Source organism: Oncorhynchus kisutch, linkage group LG1 (genome assembly GCF_002021735.2).
Source record: "Oncorhynchus kisutch isolate 150728-3 linkage group LG1, Okis_V2, whole genome shotgun sequence".
Taxonomy (NCBI): Eukaryota; Metazoa; Chordata; class Actinopteri; order Salmoniformes; family Salmonidae; genus Oncorhynchus; species Oncorhynchus kisutch.
Window position 1 is genome coordinate 73,314,968 of NC_034174.2, and position 19,885 is coordinate 73,334,852.

Genomic DNA, 19,885 nt, shown 5'->3' on the forward strand with positions numbered 1-19,885 from the left:
CGGCAGCTGAAAAGCGCACGAAAAACCACTACATTTTGGCAGTGGTTAGGAACATTCCCAGAGCCTCTTCTGCAATCTCTAGACACAGCATGCAGTACTTGTTGTCATTCTTCCTAACAGATGAAACAAAGCCGTGGCCACATTATTTAGATCCAGACAGACAGCTATAAGCCAAAAAGGTAGACTTTTTATCCCAATTCTGCAACTCGAGTTAATACCACGAGATGAAAGTTATCAAACGCCGCAAAAAATATTTTAGCACAAAGCTACTGTACCTAACGCCACTGTACCTAACGCCACTGTACCTAACGCCACTGTACCTAACGCCACTGTACCTAACGCCACTGTACCTAACGCCACTCTACCTAACGCCACTGTACCTAACGCCACTGTACCTAACACCATCAACTGTTTCTATGCCCTGTAAACATTCCTTACTAATTTGCATTGTGTTTAAATGCAGCAATTACATGCACATACATTACGCAACTTGTTGATGGTGGATGTGTAAAAGTTACTAAAATGGCAAGTTGTGTGAGCACAGCTCCAGGTGTCTAGAAACAAAATACTTGTTACCTTGGAAATGGTTGCCATGGCACCGTTGTGTGGGTTATTGGCAGCCTTGACAACAGAGACTAGAGTGACACTTGACCTCACATGCTGAATGAGAGGAGAGATTGAGATAGGGATGGAGGGATAGAACAAACTGATAACCACTCATCATCGTGATCATAACTCATTGTCAATATCCACAGCTGAGAACCATGGGTACGCACACAATCACACAAATGCATTGGGGCATACATACACACACGGTGCTCACATCTGAGTTATGACGAGGAAAATGTTAAGGTTTTAGTGGTAAACTGTACAGTTTGGCGGTTTCCTCTAGCTAGCCTATTATCAGGAAATGAAACGGCATGTCTCTCCAGTAGAAACATGCTCTATATACTATAGAGTTTTGCTGGTTAACTCTCAGACCCATCGACACAGACACATTCATTGTGGGTGTCAAAATACAACACTTTTTAATTTGTCACATTGAAAATAAAAATCATTACAATATTACAAAGGGCAACCAATTGCAAATCATTGGCAATTTTCTTATCATTTGAAAAACTAAAATAATCAAATCAATAATACTAATTTGGACCTACTGTTTATGTACCATCCTACCTCTCCCTTTTAGTACATTTTCTCTAACAAAGGAATGGTGCAACATGTCTTCAGGGAGATACCGTAACCATTTTCACAATAAGAAAAAGGACCTGGGATATTCATAGAAAATATTTCAGAAACCACTTGAGAGTTTAGACTGTTCCAGAAAGCAGGATCAATGACTTAGCCAGCTAACAGTCCCAACAAAATCCACCTTGAAATCGTCATGGTATAATTGACTTGACAACCAACAACAACCCATATTCAAGTTTAGCTTTCTAAATATAAAATAAAGATATATTTAACTGCATATCAAAGTTAGCTGGCTAACTTAACAATCCTACTTTCTGGAACACCCCACTAGTTTACTCTGCATAAACACACTCAGAGTTACACCGAATATACCCCAATGGAATGACCCAACACTATGGTATTGCTGTACACTGTGGTATTGTGTATCTCTGTACACAGGGGAGAGTAAAAACGAATTGTGGTAAAACAAAAACTAACCCAAGAGCAGCAACTAACTGTATAATCCTACCAGTAAGCTAGGAGCCATGACAACTAACCGCTAAAATGAAGTCTGTATGAATTAAAACGGTGAGTAGGGGAATAGGTTGACTTAACCAGAGTCATATATACCTCTAAGGTCACATCCCACATGGAACCCTATTCCCTATATTGTGCACTACTTTCCACCCGAGCCCTACAGGAGCAGGTCAAAAGTAGTGCCCTACATAGGGAATGGGGTGCCATTTGGGGCGTAATCTATATAGGGCTCTGGACTGAACTATGGCTACGCAGGACAGTCTCGGTGGACGCCAGGTCACTAGTGTGGGAGATGTGCGGTGAGGTAAAGGTCAGAGGTTGCTTACCAGGCTGACTACATTGTAGGCATCTGCCAGATCTCACAACGTCTGGATAGTTGGTTCACATATCAGCTAACCACATGACACAGCAATATGATGCCCAACAGCAGTTGATGACGTGGCAACTATTGGTTGATGCAATGCGACGTCTGCAATGTAGTCGGCCTGGAACGGGACCATCATCTTGAGCTGAAGACTGGCAGTGATTGGTGAGAAACAGACGAGCGCCACCTCTAAATCAGCTTCCTGTTCCAACGTGAGGTCTTCCGCCCCGGTGAGCCTGGGCTACTGATTGGCTGCTTCACAAGCGTCTATCCAATCACTGTACACGTCCACAGGCTCTGACAGATCTTAGAGAGTAAGGTAAGGACATGTAACTTATATACACACAACCTAGAAAATGTTAGCAACAGGAGATTGGAGTAAATGTGACTTGCATGCAACTGTCTAGTCATTGGTGTATTTACATTTGAGCCATTTATCAGATGCTCTTATCCAGAGCAACTTACAGTCTAACTGTGCTGTTAGCATTCCTGATGTTAAAATACCTATACAACATTCTTATCATAATAGCCAATCCCATTGGAATTGGGCATTACATCCTTCGGAAATGACAACTGCTGCAGCCTTATTGATTACGTATCAACTAGTACGGTTACATGCACACAATAATGCGATTATTGTGGATAGTCAGATTAATATAATACTTTGATTAAAAACTGCCTATATGCCCACACGTCTTGTCTCAAGAAAATGTCAAATGTTTAATACCCCCAAACACCAAGATAGTCATACCTCATTTCAAAGTAGGCCATTATCACTGTCAATGGTGAATGGTAATTCTTCACGTTTTACTGCCTGTCAATCATTTGATCTCAATCAGTTTCATGGGAATATGAATTGAGATCTTCTTGAATTACTGTTTTGTGACCAAATGAAAGCAGATGGTGTTAAAATATTAACATTTCTTGTTATTTTGCATCAAAGCGTTGCCTGCGGCGTGCACACTGTTGAGTCTTGGTAAAAAAAGAGGACTACTCAGCTTCAGATAAGAAACGACAGAAGAGGTGTTTCTGGTGTAACATTACAGGCCTGGTAAAGCAGCCTATATGCCATTATATTCGGATCTGCTATGTAAAACACGATTTACACATTGCGATCCTGCGAAACATTGACTTCGCTTTGTTCTAACGTTACTAAACGAGCACCATTGTGAGAAGTGATAATCTTCCATTTGTAATAAGGGATGAGAAGGACTATTAGTTGTCGGCTACATCTAGAGTGATTTTGAGCACTTAGAATCTTGGTGCTGAAAGGACAGCAGTGGTCCTCGTGTCGTTCTGGGGCCCGTAGAGTTAGGACCATCGTGACGGACACGCTGTGAATGTGGATCCTAGCTCTCGTTGGTGTCGTGGTAAAGGTCCATGCGGTGGATCAGTTTGTCTGCATACGCAATAGAGGGGGGCACGTTTCTGTAAGCTAAGCACTCAGTAGGTCGAGTTCAAGTGCATTTGTACAAGACTGTTTTGAGGACAGCCGTTTTAGCGAACCCTGGTCAAGTTTTTGTCACGTCGGATTTGGCCTCTCAAAGTGGTCACGCCTCCGAACGACGGGCCTCTACACACACGCCTACAGTTCATCCTTCATGCCATCGCCAGAGAAAAAAAAAAACACAGTAATACCACCATTTAGGCTACCTACCTATAGGCTGCTATAGACTACATATTGATTTAGTTTGTCATTCTATCGTTTATGGGACTTGTGGTCATTATAAATAAATAATATTTAGGCCTATCAGAATTAATTTGACCATGCAGCCCCGTGTTCTCAATTTGAAAAATGTGAGGGAGATCCGCAACAAAAGTATTAACATACTAACTTAAAATAAATAAACAAATATTATTATTTTTGTATTATTACTTAGAATTACGAAACAAAATATGCCTTATTAGGCTATGCAATCATTCTACAGTGCCTTGGAATTCACGTTTAGAAAGATGAGTTTGGCTGGTCTTTGGTTTGAGGATCATGTGGTGAGCTATGAAACTAGTCTGTTAATTTAACTTATACTCCCATGCCCTAATCACAGTCTGCACACATCTATTTTGTAACAATATCTTGGAATAAAATAGAATATATTTGAAAATGATAGTTTCCCAAATTAAAATAGTTTACAAATGCACAGGCCATACTTCCGTAGTGACTAGTTCAGTTGTGCTGAATATTTACAGTTAATAATTTAAGTTTGGAACAGTACTAAAGTTGTCTCTTTTTTTTAAACAATAGCCTGTATAGAAATCACATCGTCTCCGGTGCTGCAGCATGCGCTCAGGTGTTCTCTGCTCTGTTGTGGTATTAACAAAAGATTCTGATCGTCTCCGGTGCTGCAGCATGCGCTCAGGTGTTCTCTGCTCTGTTGTGGTATTAACAAAAGACTCTGATCGTCTCCAGTGATGTAAAATGATGTAGAATTTCATGAAATGTTTATAAAAGCCAATTTGGTCTCATACCAAAATAAGAGATTTATTTATTATAATGGATATCTTTTCACCCTCCTTGTCCGTGGAGGTCTGTGAATCCACCACTGTCGGGCTACTTTGTCATGTACAAAGTGAAGAACCGTTTTTATAAAAACTGCATATGGGGCAGCAGGTAGCCTAGTGGTTAAAGCGTTGGACTAGTAACCGAAAGGTTGCAAGATCGAATCCCCGAGCTGACAAGGTAAACATCTGTCGTTCTGCAGTTTAATATCAAATTATTAGTGTGCATGTAAACATGCTCAATGTGATTATGAGAACAATAGCTGTTGTGTGAGTTGAATAGACTTCAAAGGATACAGGTAATGGGGGTTTGGAACTCCTCCAGGCAAACTGTGCATGATATTATCCCAGTATTTCTGGTCCTTTCCCTGTTGGCAATACAAGAACATCAAAAGTTTAAACAAAGTATTAATAAATAGTTGCATCATTAAAATGTCAGAGCTACAGCAGTACCTCCTAGAGAACTACACTAAAATATATAACATTACACACAAGTATGTGGATATCCCTTTGAATTAGTAGATTTGGCTATTTCAGCCACACCAGTCACTGACAGGTGTATAAAATTGAGCACACAGCCATGCAATCTCCATAGACAAACAGTGGCAGTAGAATGGCCTTACTGAAGAGCTCAGTGACTTTAAAGATGGCACCGCCATAGGATTCCACCTTTCCAACAAGTCAGTTTGTCCAAATTCTGCCCTGCATGAACTGCCCTGGTCAACTGAAAGTGCTGTTAATGTGAAGTGGAAACATCTAGGAGCAACAACCGCTCTGCCGCAAAGTGGTAGGTCACACAAGTTCACAGAACGGGACCACCGAGTGCTGAAGCGTGTAAAACCCATCTGTCCTCGGTTGCAACACTCACTACCGAGTCCCAAACTGCCTCTTGAAGCAACAAGAACTGTTCGTCGGGAGCTTCATGAAATGTTTCCATTGCCAAGCAGCTGCACAGAAGCCTAAGATCACCATGCACAATGCCAAGTGTCGGCTGGAGTGGTGTAAAGCACGCCGCAATTGGGACTCTGGAGCAGTGGAAACACGTTCTCTGGAGTGATGAATCATGCTTCACCGTCTGCAGTCCAACAATCATGCTTCACCGTCTGCAGTCCAACAGGCTAATCTGGGTTTGGTCGATGCCAGGAGAACGCTACCTGCCCCAATGCATAGTGATAACTGTAAAGTTCGGTGGAGGAGGAATAATAGTCTGGGGCTGTTTTTCCATGGTTTGTGCTAGGCCCCTTAGTTCCAGTGAAGGGAAATCTTAATGCTACAGAATACAATGACATTCTAGACGATTCTGTGCTTCCAACTTTGTGGCAACAGTTTAGGGAAGGCCCTTTCCTGTTTCAGCATGACAATGCCCTCGTGCACAAAGTGAGGTCCATACAGAAATGGTTTGTCGAGATCTGTGTGGAAGAACTTGACTGGCCTGCACAAAGCCCTGACCTCAACCCCATCGAACACCTTTAGGATGATTTGGAAAGCCGAGCAAGCCAGGCCCCACAGCAGTGCTCCAACATCTAGTGGAAAGCCTTTTCAAAAGAGTGTAGGCTGTTATAGCAGAAAAGGAGTGGACCAACTCCATATTAATGCCCATTGATTTTGGAATGTGATGTTCGACAAGCAGGTGTCCACATACTTATGGTCACATTGTGTGCTTTTGACCAGGGCACATAGGGTTCTGGTCAAAGTATGTATGGAATAGGGTGCCATTTGAGAGGTAACGTCTATGTATGCTATCCTTGATGCAGTAAAAAAATGTAAAACATTGAACAATGAAGCTTTCTGCAACATATTTTTTAGTGCTAACCCATTACACCTCTTCCTTTACTGAATTTGCAGGTTTTACGCACCAGTCAAACCTTTGGAAGAGCGCGATGGTTCTCTTTTGATTTGCCATTTGGGAGATAGCCATACTGTTCTTTATTTATTTTTTCTTTAGGGAACAGATCAGCTTTAATATTGCAGATAGATTGTAGCTTCCATCAATGTATACACACACACACTACTAGAGGTCGACCGATTAATAGGTATGGCCGATTTCAAGTTTTCATTATAGAAATGGGTAATCTGCATTTTTGGACGACGATTATGGCCGATTACATTGCACTGCACGAGGAAACGTGGCAGGCTGACCACCTGTTACGCGAGTGCAGCAAGTAGCCAAGGTAAGTTGCTAGCTAGCATTAAACTTCTTATAAAAACAATCAATCCTCACATAACCTAGTAATATCATCAACCATGTGTAGTTTACTAGCTTGCCCTGCGTTGCATATAATCAATGCGGTGCCTGTTAATTTATCATCGAATCACAGCCTACTTCGCCAAACGGGGGATGATTTAACAAAAGCACACTCACCAAAAAAGCAAAATCATTGCACGAATGTACCTAACCCTAAACATCAATGCCTTTCTTAAAATCAATACACAGAAGTATATATATGGCTCATTGCGAACTAATTTGCAAGAATGTTACATAATTATGACATAGCATTGAAGGTTGTGCAATGTAACAGCAATATAAAGACTTATGGTTGCCACCCGTCTGATAAAATAGGGAACGCTTTGTATTTCACTGAAATAAACGTTTTGTTTTTGAAATTATAGTTTCCGGATTTGACCATATTAATGACCAAAGACTCGTATTTATGTGTTTATTATACTATAATTAAGTTTATGATTTGATACTTGATAGAGCAGACTGACTGAGCTGTGGTAGGCAGGTATCTACATTTTAAGCAATTAGTTCCGAATTTCCCTGGGATCTAATCTTTTTTTTCACAAACGCACTTTACTGCGTTTGCCAGCAGCTCTTAGCAATACTTGAATCACAGCGCTGTTTATGACATCAAGCCTATCCACTCCTGAGATTAGGCTGGCAATACTAAAGTGCCTATTAGAACATACAATAGACAAAGGTATATGAAATACAAATGGTATAGAGAGAAATAGTTGACACGTTATAATTCCTAATAATAACTACAACCTAAAACTTCATAACTGGGAATATTGAAGAACTGGGAATATTGAACCACCAGCTTTCATATGCTTTTTACATGGCACATATTGCACTTTTACTTTCTTCTCCAACACTGTGTTTTTGTATTATTTAAACCAAATTGAGCATGTTTCATTATTTATTTGAGACTAAATTGATTTTATTTATGCATTATATTAAGTTAAAATAAAAGTGTTCACTGTTCATTCAGTATCGTTGTAATTGTCATTATTACAAATACATTTAAAAAATTATATTTTTTGGGGGGTCCTCCAATTATCGGTATTGAAAAATATATATAAAAATCGGTCAACCTCTACATAGTACCAATCAAAAGTTTGGACACCTACTCATTCCAGGGTTTTTTCTTTATTTTTCATATTTTCTACATTGTAGAATAATAGTGAAGACATCAAAACTACGATATAACACATGGAATCATGTAGTACCCCAAAAAAGTGTTTGAAAAATCTCATATATTTTGATTTGTTTAAGTGCCAAGAGTGTGCAAAGCATCAACGCAAAGTGTGGCTACTTTGAAGAATCTAAAATATATTTCGATTTGTTCACTTTTTTGGCTACCACATGATTCCATGTGTTATTTCATAGTTTTGATGTCATCACTGTTATTCCACAATGTAGAAAATGGTAAAAATAAAGAAAAGTATGCATATATAAACTCAGCAACAAACAAAAAAAGTCGCCTTTTCAGGACCCTGCCTTTCAAAGGTCATTCGTAAAAATCCAAATAACTTCACAGAACTTCATTGTAATGGGTTTAAACACTGTTTCCCATGCTTGTTCAATGAACCATAAACAATTAATGAACATGCACCTGCGGAACGGTCATTAAGACACTAACAGCTTACAGAAGGTAGGCAATTAAGGTCACAGTTAGGAAAACTTAGGACACTAAAAGAGGCCTTTCTACCGACTCTGAAAAACACCAAAAGAAAGATGCCCAGGGTCCCTGCTCATCTGCGTGAACGTGCCTTAGGCATGCTGCAAGGAGGGATGAGGACTGCAGATGTGGCCAGGGCAATAAATTGCAATGTCTGTACTGTGAGACACCTAAGACAGCGCTACAGGGAGACAGGACAGACAGCTGATCATCCTCGCAGTGGCAGACAACGTGTAACAACACCTGCACAGGATCAGTACAGCCGAACATCACACCTGCAGGACAGGTACAGGATGGCAACGACAACTGCCCGAGTTACACCAGGAATGCACAATCCCTCCATCAGTGCTCAGACTGCCCGCAATAGGCTGAGAGAGGCTGGAATGAGGGCTTGTAGGCCTGTTGTAAGGCAGGTCCTCACCAGACATCACTGGCAACAATGTCACCTATGGGCACAAACCCACCGTCGCTGGACCGGACAGGACTGGCAAAAACTGCTCTTCAGTGACGAGTCACAGTTTTGTCTCACATGGGGTGATGGTCGGATTCGCATTTATCATCGAAGGAATGAGCATTACACGGAGGCCTGTACTCTGGAGCGGGATCGATTTGGAGGAGGGGGGTCCGCCATGGTCTGGGACAGAATGTCACAGCATCATCTGGTGCAGTCCATGAGGGGGAGATGCCCTGCAGTACTTAATGCAGCTGGTGGCCATACCAGATACTGACTGGACACATTATTCCATTTATGTTAGTCACATGTCTGTGGAACTTGTTCATTTCTCAGAACAAGACTAGACTGATGAGTTTCAGAAGAAAGTTATTTGTTTCTAGCCATTTTGAGCCTGTAATCGAACCCACAAATACTGATGCTCCAGATACTCAACAAGTCTAAAGAAGGCCGGTTATATTGCTTTTATAATCAGGACAACAGTTTTCAGCTGTGCTAACATAAAAGGGTTTTCCAATGATCAATAAGCCTTTAAAAATTATAAAAACTTGGATTAGCTAACACAACGTGCCATTGGAGTGATGGTTGCTGATAATGGGCCTCTGTACACCTATGTAGATATTCTATTTAAAAAAATCAGACGTTTACAAAAATCAGACATTAACAATGTCTACACTGTATTTCTGATCAATTTGATGTTATTTTAAATGACAAAAAAAATGTGTTTTTCCTTAAAAAACAATAACATTTCTAAGTGACCCCAAACTTCTGAACGGGAGTATATATACACTTAATATACTGTACTTTGTTACTTACATTTTCACATCACATGACTTTTCGTGATTGCAGAACGGACAGGTGAATTGAGTGTCCAAATTTCCAGTAAGCTTCTTCTTTGGGGGGGGCTTTCTCTTGGACTTGCGGCGACCCATATTAGGTAGTCTTCACGTGTACGGTAACGTTAGCTAGATAGTTGGCTAAACTCTGTGGAGCAAATGTACATCAAAAACAAATAATGCACTTTTGTAACGGAATGGATCGCAGTCGTTCAATCAACTCAACGTTTAGTAAACTGTAAATTAACAATATAATCCTGCTAGCTAGCTAGGTGCATGTAGCTAGCTAGTTTAGCTACTACAACAACAACGTGTGTTGTTGTCATAAACTCAGTCAACTCTCCAACATCTTTCCTTGCCGATGGTATAGTATCATGAAACCGAATGGTTCGTTATTAATAATGGAAAGAACAACATTATATATAATCAAGCTAGCTTATATTATATCATTTTTCCATTAACCATGTATTTGTTTAGCTACCTTTCCTAAGACCACACTCCGGCTTTTTAGTGAAGAAATCAAGCAAGGAGAACCGGAAGTTCTTCTTCTTCTTTAAAGTTACGGCAAACTACACCTATTGGTGTATTGCCGCCACCTAATGTACGGAATATTGAAACAAAACACACAAACAGTCCCACTGAGTCCCCAGAAATGCCCAGGCACACACACAAAGATGCCTATTTTCTCCGATTTCCTCTCCGTTTGTGCTGTGTAGTTGAAAACCAAAGTAATAAATGCTATAAAGTCCACCTTAATATGCAAAATGTCATGATCCCTCTGTTAACACGGAACATATTGTTTCTACTACTACAATCACTTCTTCAAGTTCACTCCTTCCACTCGTCTCAATGCCTCCAGATACATTCTGGACAGCCCTTATTCTTGCCCATACGTCTCATCATTCACCCTAACAGGACACTTCAGAAATTCGAGTGCATGTTCACCACCACAATTGCAGCATTTAGGCTCAACTGGCATAGAATACACCTCCCGTCCACATACACTTGACACATGGCCAAATAATTTATATTTATCACACTGCATGTGTTTGGGCATGAAAGCTCTTGCACGGAAATCCCATATAACCCAAATACACGTGAGAAGGGAGACTCTTCATTTTTTTTAAACCACACACAATAGAATGGCTGGATGGAGTGGGTTTCCGCACCCCATCTTTCAACGAGGGTCCGTCGTTGTGCACCAACCACTTGACCCAATACTTCATGTATATCCTTTGCATTTACTTCTAGCGCCACCACAGAGATAACACCATTGATAACACTCATCGACGCCACCTCATCCAACGCATCCACAATTTTAATAGAGACTTCAAACGGATCTCCCAGGAAACAACCTCGAGCCAAAACCCATATTCCAACCAAAAAATACTCAGAACTAGATTTGGATTTACTAGGTTCCACTACCACTTTACTTCTCTTATTTCCGTTTGCATTCGTCACTGTAATCAAATGATTCTCATCTCCACTCGACACGCCATCTGATTCAAACAGAACATCTGCTTCCGCCATTTTTCCTCCTGAGATCGCCTTCAGAACCGGATGTTAACATGAACAACTGTCGTCATCTTCTTCTTTGTCTTCTTTAAGTTTTATTTGCGAATCGCAACCAACTGATAAGTGCATACACATACACTCACTGTACAGGTGTGTGAATCCTTTCACGACTTATCTCCACCACTATACCCTGCATTTCTAATACAATAAAATGACTCTCTACAAACCTCACTAATCCCATCATCCCCATCCAACCTCTCTGACCCTGTCAAACAACCCCTCTTTCTACATCATACGTTTCACCAAATAATGTAACGACCCTGGGTTTATAAGCGCGGAAATCGACCCTGCCGTTTGAGCATGCTTTTGCGTCACAGTCGATAGCGCGCCGGACCTCGGGCTAGAAGGTCGAAGGTTCGAGACCTGCTCCCTGCTGTTTCATTAAGTTCATTACAATAATAATACATGTTCAACCGCTTTAACAACTGTCCACTGATTGGTGGAAACGTTGCAAATATCCCGCGAGTTTTAAATTGATTGACAGCTCTAGAGCACTGGTCGACGTTCGTCTTCGAAGTCCACTCAACTAGAAGTCCATCGTGAAAACAGATGCTCGACGGTGAAAAAAGTCAAGGTAGCTAAAGTGGTTTAAAATAAGAGTTCATTCTAGCACACAGCATGTATGAACTGAGAATTGTGCTTATGAAGGTAGCTCAGACTTGCAGAGATAAGATAGTTAGATGGCCCTGACTAATAAATTAATTTAGCTGGCTAACTATCGAAGTTACTATAGCCTCTGCACCGGGCTGCACCAGTGGTCCATTATTTGCTAGCGATGTCATTGTCCTTATAAAGCTGGTGAAAACGAGCTCCGTTCACAAGTTAATGGCTGTTTTGCATATCCAACAGACCTCAACTATCATTAGCTGTCAAGACTTCACCCTAGCTAGGCTAATCCTAACCAAGAGCTGAAAGGCAGGGGAAAAGGTGGGAAGGCCTACTGTCTGTAATTTAGCGCTTCCATTCAACATTTTCATGACAACTTCTCCCGCTGCCCACAGATGTCAGTGGTTCAGATGGTGAAGATCGTGGGTCTGGGGGCTGTGGCCCTCACTCTCAGTGTGGAGTGGTTGGGCTGGCTCTTCTGTCGCCTCTGGCCCCGGAAAATATCCAGAGGCCCCCTGAAAGAAGTCTTCTTTTTCCCTACAGAGGTCGCCTGCACGGAGCGTCTCTTCACTCCTAACTCACCATTGTAAGTAATAGAATGCGTTCCAAATGGCACCTTTTACCAGGGCCCTGTAGTTTCCCAGTAGTGCATACTAGTGCCCTAGGGTACCACTTGGGATGCCAGTACAGTCAACATTAACTACTCACCATCATATTCATTAATAATATATCTATCCAATGTCTCCAAGAATGTGGCTGTTTTTTGATAGCCTTTCTGTTGATTTGAGATGTTTTGCTATGGGATAGGAATAATGATTCAATGAGTGACTACTATACAGTAGATACACCTTCCACAGTAACTCCTTCTCTCTCTCCCTTTCCTCTCCCTCTTATCCTCCTCTCCTCTGTCCCCCATCATCTTCCCCTGTCCCCATCATCTTCCCCTGTCTCTATGGGGGTGCCACAGGGTTCAATTCTCGGGCCGACTCTTTTCTCTGTGTATATCAATGATGTTGCTCTTGCTGCGGGCGATTCCCTGATCCACCTCTACGCAGACGACACCATTCTATATACTTTCGGCCCGTCTTTGGACACTGTGCTATCTAACCTCCAAACAAGCTTCAATGCCATACAACACTCCTTCCGTGGCCTCCAACTGCTCTTAAACGCTAGTAAAACCAAATGCATGCTTTTCAACCGGTCGCTGCCTGCACCTGCATGCCCGACTAGCATCACCACCCTGGATGGTTCCGACCTAGAATATGTGGACGTCTATAAGTACCTAGGTGTCTGGCTAGACTGCAAACTCTCCTTCCAGACTCATATCAAACATCTCCAATCGAAAATCAAATCAAGAGTCGGCTTTCTATTCCGCAACAAAGCCTCCTTCACTCAAGCCGCCAAGCTTACCCTAGTAAAACTGACTATCCTACCGATCCTCGACTTCGGCGATGTCATCTACAAAATGGCTTCCAACACTCTACTCAGCAAACTGGATGCAGTCTATCACAGTGCCATCCGTTTTGTCACTAAAGCACCTTATACCACCCACCACTGCGACTTGTATGCTCTAGTCGGCTGGCCCTCGCTACATATTCGTCGCCAGACCCACTGGCTCCAGGTCATCTACAAGTCTATGCTAGGTAAAGCTCCGCCTTATCTCAGCTCACTGGTCACGATGGCAACACCCATCCGTAGCACGCGCTCCAGCAGGTGTATCTCACTGATCATCCCTAAAGCCAACACCTCATTTGGCCGCCTTTCGTTCCAGTACTCTGCTGCCTGTGACTGGAACGAATTGCAAAAATCGCTGAAGTTGGAGACTTTTATCTCCCTCACCAACTTCAAACATCAGCTATCTGAGCAGCTAACCGATCGCTGCAGCTGTACATAGTCTATTGGTAAATAGCCCACCCTTTTCACCTACCTCATCCCCATACTGTTTTTATTTATTTACTTTTCTGCTCTTCTGCACACCAATATCTCTACCTGTACATGACCATCTGATCATTTATCACTCCAGTGTTAATCTGCAAAATTGTAATTATTTGCCTACCTCCTCATGCCTTTTGCACACATTGTATATAGACCCCCCCTTTGTTTTCTAATGTGTTATTGACTTGTTAATTGTTTACTCCATGTGTAACTCTTTGTTGTATGCTCACACTGCTATGCTTTATCTTGGCCAGGTCGCAGTTGCAAATGAGAACTTGTTCTCAACTAGCCTACCTGGTTAAATAAAGGTGAAATAAAAAATAAAATAAAAAAATCTTCCCCTCCTCTTTCCCTCTCCCCTTCTTTCTCTTTCCTCCCTCTTTCCCCATCCCCCCCTCCAGCCCCTGCCCCTGTCCTTTACCCCACAACATCAACACCTCCTTCACCCGTCTCCTGGTCCACATCCTGTCTGCCTCCTCCTCCTTGGACCTGTGTGTGTTCGCCTTCACCAACCTGGACCTGAGCCGGGCCGTGCTGGCCCTCCACACCAGGGGCATCCCCATCCGTATCCTCACTGACATGGACTACACCCTCATCACCGGCTCCCAGATAGGGGCCATCCGCAGAGCAGGTAGGCTGATGGCAGAGGCCCAATCCTAAAGCAGATATTGGAACCTACCACCTAGCTATGTACAATCCCCCTATGCACTGACATCACTCATCGGCAAAACAGGTTGGGCCAGGGGTTCCCAAAGTTTTTCACTCAGGCCCCCCTTCTAGCATTGGGGGACATCCCACGCGCCATGTCTATTTCTTTGGGAACAAGCACTGTTCATGACACACTGTTCATGACACACCACTCTTGTTGACAGAGAGAAAATGTTGCAGGTTTGTTTGTTTTCTGGAATTATATACATTTTGCCTTCTCTAATATGTATTCATGTCATTTTTGTGTGACTCAAACATTACAACAAAATCTATGGGCTAAAAAACCTAGTTAAAAAAATATTAGCTGACATGGGCTAGTTGATCTGGACATTTCTGAGTTATAAATAGCTCTCTAAGGTATGCAATGACTAACATGACATGAGAAAAACTGGGGAGGGGGTGATAATGCAGAGTCTGAAGTCACTTGATCTTATTGATCAATCAATTCAGTCAATAAAGTTATTTCTGGAGAGTTATAACTAGATCCCAGAATGGTTCCTGGTTCCTGGTTATAGCCTAATCATAATTCATGTGATTTACAATGTGGTTTTATCATGCTGCTCTGCGCTCCCAACTTCTTCAGTGTAGTCAGTTACATACTGTCCATGCCTATAATGCATAGATAGTGTTTGCATCTCAAATGGCACCCTATTCCCTATATAGTACACTACTTTTTGGTCAGAACTAGTGTAGGGCTGCAAGATGTGGGCAGAAAAGCTCATTGTGATTGCTATTTGACATGTGATATAGATCAAACTCTTCTATTTCATAGAAATAGAATGATTTATATTAAGAAGAAAAGTGGAAAGCAAAATGTTCTTGTTTGGAACACTCGGTTGACTTCATTTGACTTAACAGAACAGCATGTGAACTAGGTGAATCTAACGGCGAGGAGGAGGAACTGCACCGCTTGGGTGACGGGGCGGAGCTTGGTGAGTGTGGGAAGCAGCCGCAAGAGGAGACAAATCACAGAGTAAACTTTAAAAACAAACACTACACAAGGCTGAGATGAAAAAATATTGCATGAGACATGGATCTCTTGCGATATGGAAATATTTCGATGTGAATTTGATGAATTGGGCAGACCTACTATATAGAGAATAGGAACGCATTCAGAACGCCATTTAGGAGAATAGGAACGCATTCAGAGGGATGATAGAATATGTTGCAAGTGTGGTCTGGCCCTAGTGGGCTTGCCAGCACAAGCACAGACGAGTCAGAAACCTGTGGATTTGCACATGGAATTTAGACTTGGGAGCACCAATGCAGCTCTGATAAATACATTGAATAGCACATGGTTACATCTGTATTGTGGTTTCAAGTCCTGTGTGCTCAGGCTGTGGTTAGGCTACATTTGTATCATTTGATGGGCGAGCATCACAAGCAAAGTCATTTTGTATCAATTTACTTCACCCACGAGAACCATTAGCACAGGCAAATCTGATTGGGCTAGCTGTATCAAAGCCCCTGCCATAGAAACCAATGGAGCATGGCTTTGTGTCTGTGGTTGCACAACTTCCACCTACACAATGCATAAAAACCACTTGTCTCTAGCTCAACCCGTTTAAAACTAAAGACATATTTTACCGGAGCTACACTGAACAAAAATAGAAAAGCACCATGCAACAATTTCAAAGATTTTACTGAGTTACAGTTCATATAAGGAAATCAGTCAATTGAAATAAATTCATTAGGCCCTAATCTATGGATTTCACATGACTTGGAAAACAGATATGTGTCTGTTGGTCACAGATACCTTAAAGAAAGGTAGGGGCATAGATAAAATAAAATGTCAGTATCTGCTGTGATCACCATTTGCCTCATGCAGTGCGACACATCTCCTTCACATAGAGTTGATCAGTCTATTGATTGTGGCCTGTGGAATGTTGTCCCACTCCTCTTCAATGGCTGTGCGAAGTTGCTGGATATTAACGGGAACTGGAACACGCTGTCGTACACGTTGATCCAGAGCATCCCAAACATGCTCAATAAGTGACACGTCTGGTGAGTATGCAGGCCATGGAAGAACTGGGAAATTTTCCGTATCCAGGAATTGTGTACAGATCCTTGTGACATGGGGCCGTGCATTGTCATGCTGAAACATGAGGTGTTGGTGGCAGATGAATGGCACGAAAATGTGCCTCAGTATCTCTGTGCCTTCAAAGTGCCATCAATAAAATGCAATTGTGTTCATTGTCTGTAGCTTATGACTGTCCATACCACAACCCCAGAGCCATCATGGGACACTCTGTTCACAATGTTGACATCAGCAAACCGCTCTCTATTTGGAATCTCTGTGAGGTCCAACTCTGTGGGAGGTGTGACTCCACCACAATGCACCACAACTGTGACTATATTCCTAATATAGCATGGCCTCTCTCATCCTGTGTATTCCCCTTCCATTCCCCAGGCATCTGTGTGAGGTGTGACTCCGGCGCCGTCCACATGCACCACAAGTTCGCCGTGGTGGACGGCCGGCGCCTAATCACCGGCTCCCTGAACTGGACGCTGACAGCCATCCAGAGCAACAAGGAGAACATCCTGGTCACGGAGGAACCAGACCTAGTCCTGCCCTTCATCTCCGAGTTCCAGAGGCTCTGGGATGTCAATGACCCGGCTAGGAGACACCTGCTGTCCATCGCTGAGAAACCTGCTAGTACTATAGAGAGACAGAGAAACACAGAGAAATGTTTGTATGGTCAGTAGCTGGTGGTTACTTTTGGTTTACCAACTGGTACGGTGATTATGTAGAACGTTTTTTTAATATTTTCCATTTGTAAGAAACCTGCTAGTTTAGTACTATGGATAGAAAGGTGTATGGTCCTTATCTGGGACAAACCTGTCCAAATAAAAACAGTATTTATATAAGTGTAGTGTGGTACATTAGGATTGGGCAGTACTGGTCAAGTACATGATGTATAATTTGGGTAGTTTGCTATCTAGTAGTTTTATATTTTTTTCAATCTCAGATAAACCTGCTCATCCACATCTTATCAGAGAAACCAGCTTTCTTTGTCATGTAGATAGACTGAGAGAAACATGGCTTTCATCTGTAGTTTCCTACTTCAGTAGAAGTAATATATTTCTGACAGATCAATCGCTGCTTTAGACTGGTGTGGGGATGATGTAGAATGGGTAGTTTGATATTTTGTACTTGAACGTTTTTTATAGTTTTACATTGTTTACATTGAGGTATTTTGTTATTGTACACAATGTTGTATATATTTTAATACAAAGTAATTCAAATTGTTGTTTTTTTGTTTAATGTTATATTGGATAACTAAAAGATACAAATTCCTATGTTAAATGCTATATTTAAAATAAGATTTGATTACAGTATTTTGATAGAAATAGTGAGAATACTTCATGTTAACTCAGTCCATCCTATGGCTTATCATTAAGAACCAGACAACTATGCCTAGTCAGAACAATTGCACTGAGAGATAAGTGGTGCATTGCAGTCACGCAGAAGATATTTGTAATGCTTCTCAGAGCACACCGCTCAAATTAAAAATCCACTCTACTGCAATATGGCAGGCCTCCTGCATCTCAATCCCCCAGAATCTGTGTCCCAAATGACAAATTATTCCCTATATAGTGCACTACTTTTGACCACAGGATCAAAAGTAGTGCACTAAATGAGTAGGGTGCCATTTGGCCTTGTGCCCAGGATCTATAGCGTACTTCCTTTTCTCATGCAGGAAGAAGCATTATTTATATGATCAGTCAGAGCCCTGGGTTGTACAGGCCAGTCAGCTAGACCATACCTTTCATATTGCTCTGTGTCAGCTAGACCATACCTTTCATATTGCTCTGTGTCAGCTAGACCATACCTTTCATATTGCTCTGTGTCAGCTAGACCATACCTTTCATATTGCTCTGTGTCAGCTAGACCATACCTTTCATATTGCTCTGTGTCAGCTAGACCATACCTTTCATATTGCTCTGTGTCAGCTAGACCATACCTTTCATATTGCTCTGTGTCAGCTAGACCATACCTTTCATATTGCTCTGTGTCAGCTAGACCAGACCTTTCATATTGCTCTGTGTCAGCTAGACCAGACCTTCATATTGCTCTGTGTCAGCTAGACCATACCTTTCATATTGCTCTGTGTCAGCTAGACCATACCTTTCATATTGCTCTGTGTCAGCTAGACCATACCTTTCATATTGCTCTGTGTCAGCTAGACCATACCTTTCATATTGCTCTGTGTCAGCTAGACCATACCTTTCATATTGCTCTGTGTCAGCTAGACCATACCTTTCATATTGCTCTGTGTCAGCTAGACCATACCTTTCATATTGCTCTGTGTCAGCTAGACCATACCTTTCATATTGCTCTGTGTCAGCTAGACCATACCTTTCATATTGCTCTGTGTCAGCTAGACCATACCTTTCATATTGCTCTGTGTCAGCTAGACCATACCTTTCATATTGCTCTGTGTCAGCTAGACCATACCTTTCATATTGCTCTGTGTCAGCTAGACCATACCTTTCATATTGCTCTGTGTCAGCTAGACCATACCTTTCATATTGCTCTGTGTCAGCTAGACCATACCTTTCATATTGCTCTGTGTCAGCTAGACCATACCTTTCATATTGCTCTGTGTCAGCTAGACCATACCTTTCATATTGCTCTGTGTCAGCTAGACCATACCTTTCATATTGCTCTGTGTCAGCTAGACCATACCTTTCATATTGCTCTGTGTCAGCTAGACCATACCTTTCATATTGCTCTGTGTCAGCTAGACCATACCTTTCATATTGCTCTGTGTCAGCTAGACCATACCTTTCATATTGCTCTGTGTCAGCTAGACCATACCTTTCATATTGCTCTGTGTCAGCTAGACCATACCTTTCATATTGCTCTGTGTCAGCTAGACCATACCTTTCATATTGCTCTGTGTCAGCTAGACCATACCTTTCATATTGCTCTGTGTCAGCTAGACCATACCTTTCATATTGCTCTGTGTCAGCTAGACCATACCTTTCATATTGCTCTGTGTCAGCTAGACCATACCTTTCATATTGCTCTGTGTCAGCTAGACCATACCTTTCATATTGCTCTGTGTCAGCTAGACCATACCTTTCATATTGCTCTGTGTCAGCTAGACCATACCTTTCATATTGCTCTGTGTCAGCTAGACCATACCTTTCATATTGCTCTGTGTCAGCTAGACCATACCTTTCATATTGCTCTGTGTCAGCTAGACCATACCTTTCATATTGCTCTGTGTCAGCTAGACCATACCTTTCATATTGCTCTGTGTCAGCTAGACCATACCTTTCATATTGCTCTGTGTCA

General features: G+C 41.9%; 2 protein-coding genes across 4 annotated transcripts; one reads left to right on the top strand and one right to left on the bottom strand.

The window, feature by feature from the left end:
- Nucleotides 1-1,002: 1,002 nt before the first annotated feature.
- LOC109882523 (transcription elongation factor 1 homolog) lies at nucleotides 1,003-11,288 on the bottom strand. Of its 2 annotated transcripts, XM_031832596.1 has the most exons (5): nucleotides 11,190-11,288; nucleotides 10,238-10,352; nucleotides 9,737-9,904; nucleotides 4,865-4,935; nucleotides 1,003-2,377 (listed from the first exon to the last, which is right to left on the bottom strand). In XM_031832596.1, the coding sequence occupies exons 3-5, from the start codon at nucleotides 9,850-9,852 to the stop codon at nucleotides 2,313-2,315; spliced, it is 252 nt and encodes an 83-aa protein (XP_031688456.1). In that variant the 5' UTR covers nucleotides 9,853-9,904; nucleotides 10,238-10,352; nucleotides 11,190-11,288; the 3' UTR covers nucleotides 1,003-2,312. The 2 variants fall into 2 exon arrangements, with proteins under 2 accessions (XP_031688456.1, XP_031688463.1); XM_031832603.1 differs by lacking the exons at nucleotides 10,238-10,352; nucleotides 11,190-11,288 and having other exon boundaries at nucleotides 9,737-10,212.
- Nucleotides 11,289-11,627: 339 nt separating this feature from the next.
- Nucleotides 11,628-18,106, top strand: LOC109882524 (mitochondrial cardiolipin hydrolase-like). 2 transcript variants are annotated; one of them, XM_031832609.1, is made up of 5 exons: nucleotides 11,637-11,905; nucleotides 12,181-12,258; nucleotides 12,333-12,523; nucleotides 14,274-14,503; nucleotides 16,991-18,106. In XM_031832609.1, exons 3-5 carry the CDS (start codon nucleotides 12,333-12,335, stop codon nucleotides 17,284-17,286), a joined length of 717 nt encoding a protein of 238 aa, XP_031688469.1. In that variant the 5' UTR covers nucleotides 11,637-11,905; nucleotides 12,181-12,258; the 3' UTR covers nucleotides 17,287-18,106. The 2 variants fall into 2 exon arrangements, with proteins under 2 accessions (XP_020330221.2, XP_031688469.1); XM_020474632.2 differs by lacking the exon at nucleotides 12,181-12,258 and having other exon boundaries at nucleotides 11,628-11,905.
- The last annotated feature ends 1,779 nt before the right edge of the window (nucleotides 18,107-19,885 follow it).

Coding starts and splice junctions, on each gene's coding strand:
- LOC109882523 (XM_031832596.1), bottom strand. CDS start 9,852: ATGGGTCGCCGCAAGTCCAAGAGAAAGCCCCCCCCAAAGAAGAAGCTT. Junction 4,936..9,736: donor AAGTCATGTGATGTGAAAAT/GTAAGTAACAAA, acceptor TATTGCCAACAG/GGAAAGGACCAGAAATACTG. Junction 2,378..4,864: donor GTTCCAAACCCCCATTACCT/GTATCCTTTGAA, acceptor TTACTCTCTAAG/ATCTGTCAGAGCCTGTGGAC.
- LOC109882524 (XM_020474632.2), top strand. CDS start 12,333: ATGTCAGTGGTTCAGATGGTGAAGATCGTGGGTCTGGGGGCTGTGGCC. Junction 12,524..14,273: donor TTCACTCCTAACTCACCATT/GTAAGTAATAGA, acceptor CCCCCCCTCCAG/CCCCTGCCCCTGTCCTTTAC. Junction 14,504..16,990: donor AGGGGCCATCCGCAGAGCAG/GTAGGCTGATGG, acceptor TCCATTCCCCAG/GCATCTGTGTGAGGTGTGAC.